At 36.4% G+C, this 7,389-nt stretch overlaps 1 protein-coding gene across 2 annotated transcripts in view; it reads right to left on the minus strand.

Moving 5' to 3' along the window:
* LRRC39 (leucine rich repeat containing 39) overlaps positions 1-6,822 on the minus strand; it is a 20,415-nt gene extending 13,593 nt beyond the window's left edge. Inside the window, exons 1-2 of one of the 2 annotated variants that reach the window (XR_012035152.1) lie at positions 6,670-6,821; positions 2,573-2,763 (exon numbers count right to left, since the gene is read on the minus strand). Coding sequence is in view for 1 of the 2 variants with exons in the window: in XM_072834689.1 (XP_072690790.1) it covers positions 2,573-2,685 (113 nt within the window). In the remaining variant the exon portion in view is untranslated. Of the gene's footprint in view, positions 1-2,572; positions 2,764-6,669 lie in introns of both variants that reach the window. The other variant, XM_072834689.1, reaches the window with a different exon arrangement.
* Between the last annotated feature and the right edge of the window lie 567 nt (positions 6,823-7,389).

Below are 7,389 nucleotides of genomic sequence, written 5' to 3' on the forward strand. Positions count from 1 at the left end.
GATACATAATAAATATAAGCAGTTATCAAGGAACATAGGTTTAATTTGAATAGTTACTTGTCAAAAATCTCTTGACCTGAGCATTAATATATATATTTTAGCAGTTCTGCATATTAACTGATCTTCAGTGGGGATTTTATATTAGTGAACAGAAAAACCAAATATCTCTAAAAGTGAAATATTTGTTGTTTCTATGTATTTTTATTTGCAAATTATTTCTGTAGAGCCTGTATTTTTAACAGGTATGTATCTGAAATTTAATCTGCTAACTAGTATACTGTGGCAGCAATGGCTATGTGTGGCTTTCTAGACCGCTGGCCAGGCTTCTGCTAGGTGTGGTTATCTGAGACAAAATGTATAATGCCATCTATTTGATTACATCACTTTAAAAAAAAATAGAACTGCTAAAATAGTAAGCATGATGATTATTGTCACTCACTAAGAGATCTATGTATTTCAGAACAAGATTTAATGACAAGTGTGGTTAGATGTCTTATTCCTTAACCTTTTACTTAAAGAATTCATTAAGCAACCATTATATGCCAAATGATATGCTACACATTGAGCATGCAAAAAGCCCTGTCCTTAGTAAGTTTACAGAGAGGCTAACTATTACTTGAGAAGTCTATTTCCATCCCTATAATGATTCCTAAATTCTTTCTGGATCTGAATTTCTATGATCTAAGTCCAGAATGTATCACTTAACTTGGTGACTGTGGGCAACTCATACCACTTCTGTAGGCCTTGCCTATCCCCCTAGGGTTTGGGGATCCCTGGGTGGCGCAGCGGTTTGGCGCCTGCCTTTGGCCCAGGGCGCGATCCTGGAGACCCGGGATTGAATCCCACGTCGGGCTCCCGGTGCATGGAGCCTGCTTCTCCCTCTGCCTGTGTCTCTGCCTCTCTCTCTCTCTCTCTCTCTGTGTGTGACTATCATAAATAAAAATTAAAAAAAGAATCATTAAAAAATAAATGAAAAAATGAAAAAATATTTTAAAAAATAATAAAGACAGAAGTAGTTATTGATCAAGAACTTTCCCCCATCTTCTTTGCTGAGAAATACTTAATATTTTCAAGTATTTATACTTCCCCCAAGTAATCCTGGTATAAATCTTAATTTGTTTAAACCAATCATATAGTCATTCCCCTAGAAGGAAACTGGAATGGGGGAGTACAAATCACCCAGTTCTGGTCAATGAGAGGTGAAGGAGAGGTTTGCTAAAGTGCCTGGAAAGTCTTCCTCATTCTTGAAGAAACAGAAATAGTTTCCACTCTTCTGATAACCTAATGATGCCTGGCTGTGATGCCTGGAAGTGTACCAGTCATCCTGTGACACTCAGAGGCAAACCTGAGGACCAAACTGACACACGGAGATTAGCAGTAGAAGGTGATAAGAAGCTAAGTCTTTAAAGCTGTTCAACCTTTGGAATTGCCTTGCCTCAGGACTTCCCTATTCCTTAAGTCATTTTTTAAAAGATTTTATTTATTTATTCATGAGAGACACAGAGAGAAGCAGAAACAGGCAGAGGGAGAAGCAGACTTGCTGTGGGGAGCTTGACATGGGACTCAATCCCAGGACCCCAGGATTATGACCTGAGCCAAAGGCAGATGCTCAACCACTGAGCCACCCAGGCATCTCTTCTGTAAGCCATTTTTATTTATTTTTATATTTATTTATTTATTTATTTATGATGGTTACAGAGGGAGAGAGAGAGAGAGAGAGAGAGGCAGAGACACAGGCAGAGGGAGAAGCAGGCTCCATGCACCGGGAGCCCGATGTGGGATTCGATCCCAGGTCTCCAGGATCACGCCCTGGGCCAAAGGCAGGTGCTAAACCGCTGCGCCACCCAGGGATCCCCTGTAAGCCATTTTTAGTTGAATTTTATGGTACTTGCTGACACAAGAGCATTTTTTTCCATTAAGATATGATTGACATAAAATATCATTAATGGTCCAATATTTGTATATGTTGCAAGACAAGAGGCAATTTAATATTTAGAAAGAGGCTTGTTGAATGAGAATTGTAGGGCTCCATGAGGAAAGTGGCTCTTCTTGCATGATTAGTAGAATGCTTTGAAGACATCCAATCAGGAAAACAGGTAGCTTTCAAGAAGGTAGAAGAAATGAGAGCCAAACTATTTAATTATAGCCCAAATCAAGGAATCAGGTGATCCACAGGGGCCCTGGCTGACATTCATGGCTATTCAAATAGGTGAGAATCTATACTACCTTCTATTGCCAGATGTTGTTTTAGTATCTAGGGGATATAATATTGAATAAGCAATCACTGAAAAGTGGACTAAATGATACTAATCAAACTTTATGAATGCTGAACAGACTCTTATGAAGGCCTAAGATAACTACTATTTTCACATAAAGACACCTGTATCTTTTGTGGCCACCATCACATAGCCACACTTAATTGAATCAGGTGTATCCTTTAGTTATATTCTGGGTTTTCAGTAAGTAAAAATCTATCAAATTCAATAATAAGGCATTTAACAACTGCTCTTTTCTGTAATGATGATGTTCTGAATTTTCACTAATTTCAAATAATAAACACATGAAAGCATACTTCTGTTGAAATTCCTTCTCTCGCTTCAGGTCTTCATTGTGTTTTTTTATTCTTTCTTCCCAGACTTCCTTTACAGCATTGACAGCCCCAGTACAAACTACATTTTCTGACATGATTTCTCCACATTGTCATAGTCACCAACTTCATTAAGTTCTGAATAGCTGAATCAAAGATGCCATCTCAAAAAGGACCTAATTGTAGAAGAGAAAACAAACAAATGTGTTTCAGAATGTTCACCAGGTCCAGAAATGATCATAATAGCTTATATTTATTGAACACTTTCCATGTTCCCAAAACTATTTTATACACTTTTACACATCATATCTAACTTAATAATTCTCATAAAAATATTATGCCATGGGTGCTTTTTAAAAAAGATTTTATTTATATACTCGAGAGACAGTGCAAGTGAGAGGGGAGGGGCAAAGGAGAAGCAGATTCCCTGATGAGCAGGGAGCCTGACATGGGGCTTGATCCCAGGACCCTGAGATCATGACCTGAGCCGAAGGCAGATGTTAACTGGCCGAGCCTCCCAGGTGCTCTGCCATGAGTGCTTTTGTTGTCTGTAATATACAGATGAGAAAACCAAGCTTTAAAGATGGGCAATTTGAAAAAAATAAAAATAAAAAAAATAAAGATGGGCAATTTGTTCAAAGTCTCATGTCTAATATGTAGCAGAGGTGCAAAGTGAAGCCACATCTACGTCCTTTGCTACTATGTAATTGACAGTAATGAAAAACTGCCATTAGTTTACATGTCCAGTTGTATGAAAATGATTAAATAATGGATATGTAAGAAAAAAATAATAAAATAAATAAATAAATAATGGATATGTACATGTAAGACCAGCATTTTGGGATATCTACTTAGTCTAGTTGCTATGCACAGGTTGGAATTCAGTTAAGTGGCAATAAACTGGGATTACTTGCTCTTGTAAAATAAATTGCAAATGGGCAGATGTAATAATGAGGATGGTGATCTGAATCTCAGAAAGTAAAATAAAAATAGGGGAATGGTTATGTATATTATGGTAGATCCATTTTATGGAATGTTCTTTGCCTTACAAATAATTGTAATAATTGTACTCATTTTTCATCAAATTGTATTAGTAATAGTGAAGAATTTGATTCATAGTTAATTGAATTATTTCCTCCCAAATTCATGAAGTCAAAGATGTCCACAATCACAACTATTCAACATTATACTGGAATGCTACAAGGCAAAGGAAGTAAATATAAAGGTATAAAGTTTGGAAAGGAAGAGTGAAATTTGTAACAGTGTAGGGAAACAGGCACTCTTATACACTAAAGGTGGTAGTATTTTGTTCTCTATGGAGAGAAATTTGGTAATGTCTATCAGTCTTATAAAAGTATATTCATAGTCCTAGTAATTTATACCGCAAATATTTTTCAATCGTAAAATTATGTATTATAAAGTTATTCATTGCAGTGTTTTTCATAACAACAAAAGATTGGAAACAATATAATTTTTGATCAGTAATGTATAGTACACCCATATCATGGGAAATTAAATAGCTCCATAAAGAAAGCAAAATATTTTTCTTTTTTTTTTAAGATTATTTATTTATTTATTTATTTATTTATTTATTTATTTATTTATTTATGAGGGACACAGAGAGAGAGAGAGGCAGAGACACAGGCAGAGGGAGAAGCAGGCTCCATGCAGGGAGCCCGACATGGGACTCGATCCGGGTCTCCAGGATCAGGCCCTGGGCTGAAGGTGGCACTAAACCGCTGAGCCACCCGGGCTGCCTAGCAAAACATTTCATATACTGATATGCCACGATCTCTAAAATGTATGACTATGCCATGATATAATTTTTCTGTCCCAATGAACATGGATATTTGGGTAGCAGAGTTTTGCTATTACAAACAATATTGTTTCCAAAATTCTTGTCCTTATCATCACGGTGCTCAAGTGCTATTGCCTCTATTGGGTATATACGTAGGACTAGAACTGCTGGATCATAATATATGTGAATGTTCAAATTTATAAGATAGAGAAAAATTGTTTTCCAAAGTGATTGTGCCCATTTATACTCTTACTACAACTGTATAAGGGTCCCCATTGATGTACATCCTTATCAACAAACTACTGTATAAAATTTCATTATGGTCACAAATTTATACTTTCCTGATTACTAAAGCTGCAAGTTAATATATAAAGATTGTCCAATTAAAGACAAAATCCTATGTATTGTTTATAAGAGGCACGCCTAGCATAAAAATAGGAAAAAATAGAAAGTATAAAATAGAAAAAGATCCATGCCTAGATTTATACCCAAACATATGTTCACACAAAAACTTCTACCTAGGGGATCCCTGGGTGGCTCAGTGGTTTAGAGCCTGCCTTTGGCCCAGGGCATGATCCTGGAGAGCAGGGATCGAGTCCCGCGTCAGGCTCCCTGCATGGAGCCTGTTTCTCCCTCTGCCTGTGTCTCTGCTTCTCTGCTTCTCTCTCTCTTTCTCTGTGTCTCTCAGGAATAAATAAATAAAATCTTAAAAAAAAAACTTCTACCTAAATGTTGAAGTAGCATTATTCACAGTAGCCCAAAAGTGGCTGTTAACTGACAAATGGATAAACAAAAATGTAGTATTTCCATACAATGGAATATTATTCAGCCACAAAAAAGAATAAGTACTGACACTTGCTACATCATGGATGAATGTTGAATGAAAGTGTGCTAAGTGAAAGAAGCAGACACAAATGACCACATATGATCCCATTTATATGAAATGTCTGGAATAGGTAGATTTACAGAGAAAAAAAAGTAGATTAGTGATATCCAAGGGCTTTTCAGAGGGGGAAATAGGGAGTGACTGCTAAGGGTGCAGAGTTTCTTTTTTCTGAGTGATAGAAATCAACTTTTGAAATAAATCAACCTATTAAAAAGCAAGGAAGACTTATTTAAGCCTAAAGAACAAAATGTAATAAGCATTTATTTATAGTCTTTTATAAAGGTGATCAAGGGAGAAACTAAAAATAAGGATATAACTCTATGGGGTGTAAGTGGACTTAGGCATCATCTTTCATAATGAAGTTTTATGATAATTCCTAAAGTTGGTAAGAAATAATAACGGCCTTTGGGAAAAAAAAAAAGAACTATGGAGATAACCACTGAAAACTAAATCCTGAACTGGTTAAATGCTTACTTCTAGAGTGATAGAAATGGGGTACAGACTATTGCTTTTCATTATTAATCCCTTCTAAATTACTGATTTCCTTAATAGTATGCAGTGCATAAGAGATACAAAGAGGGGTGGGAGAAAAACTCTATTACAGAGGACAAAACGGTTTAAAATGTTAGGATGGATATATAATTGCCAATATGCAGAAAAATTGTTAGGAAAGGGTCTCTATTTTTAAGCAATGCATGCACAATTTCCACAGGAACGGATTGCAAGATCTTTCTGCCATCAAGAAACCTTGGCATACATATGCTGATAATCCAAACCCCTGAGGACATCATAGTCAACCTACAATTTATTGTCTCAGATTTTAGCAAGTTTTAAATGTTTATCAAATCATTTTTTAAAATCCCAAGTATCCACATGTAAATGTGTATTTTTTAAACACATATAACCATTTGTATGCTCATTTGATTCCTCAGTTTGCCATTAAACTTCATTCAGCCATCAACTTTCCTATGACAGCAACCAATTTCCCTTCGAGGAAAACAAGTCAATAATGATATATGAACTTTTGACGTCAGCATAGGACTGTATTCTCTGCCTTGATTATAACCATAACGGAAATGCACTTTGCTTGGTAAGGACATAACCAAGAGAGTCTGCTTTCAAAGGCAAAAGCAAGCAAGCAAACAAACAAACAAGAAACACACAAAACCCCCCAAAACAAAACAAAACAAAACAAAACAAAAAATACTTCTTAACTTTTAGGGAAATCAAAATTCCAGAGGAAGATAATTACAAGCATGACTATGAAACCCCACAAAAGACTTTTTAATTCAATTCCAAATTCAGCTGTACATCCCAGCAAATGCAGACACAGTAAAGGCATCCTCAGCAATCCTTCTAATGAAGAATGGGGAAAAAATGTTTTTGAAAAATACTTACCATAGTCAGTGGACATAGAAGCTGACATGCCCAAAGTTAGTGATTATCAGCTAAAAGAGGATTTCAGGGAGAACTGTTTTCAGTGTGGCTCCAGATGATTAAAAACCTCCGTCAGACTTGTAACCAAGTGAAATGTAATGTTAGCCTAGTTCTAATTTTAGATCTTGGACAAAGCTGAGAATAGCAAGAATCACATGGAACTCCTGTGCAAAGGATCAAGTGATAGGTAATGTGCAAAGGATCAAGTGGTAGATAATGCATGTGCATGCATTCTGCACACCGCAAATGCTGTGTACCGGCATTATAAAACTCTCAGACATACCTAGTTCCAAGCTCCTGAAAAAAACTAACTCCTATTGAAAGTCCTTTCACTTTTCATGACTTACACATTTTGAATATTTAATAGACTATAATGCATCTATTCCAAACAGAGAAACTTGAAAATAGGAGAATGCATGGGATAACAAAAACTCTACTTGGTAAACCATAGATCTGTAAATATTGAAACTAAAGGTAAAATGCATGGGGCACCTGGGGGGCTCAGTTAAGCAATGGCCTTTGGCTCAGGTCATGATCCCCTGGTCCTGGGATGGAGCCCCAACATTGGACTCCCGGCTTGGCGGGGAGTCTGCTTCTCCCTCTCTCTCTTCTCATGCTTTCTCTCTCGCTCTCTCTCAAATAAATAAAATCTTTAAAAATAAATAAATAAATAAATAAATA

This window comes from Canis lupus, chromosome 8 (assembly GCF_048164855.1).
Source record: "Canis lupus baileyi chromosome 8, mCanLup2.hap1, whole genome shotgun sequence".
In the NCBI taxonomy this organism is placed as follows: Eukaryota; Metazoa; Chordata; class Mammalia; order Carnivora; family Canidae; genus Canis; species Canis lupus.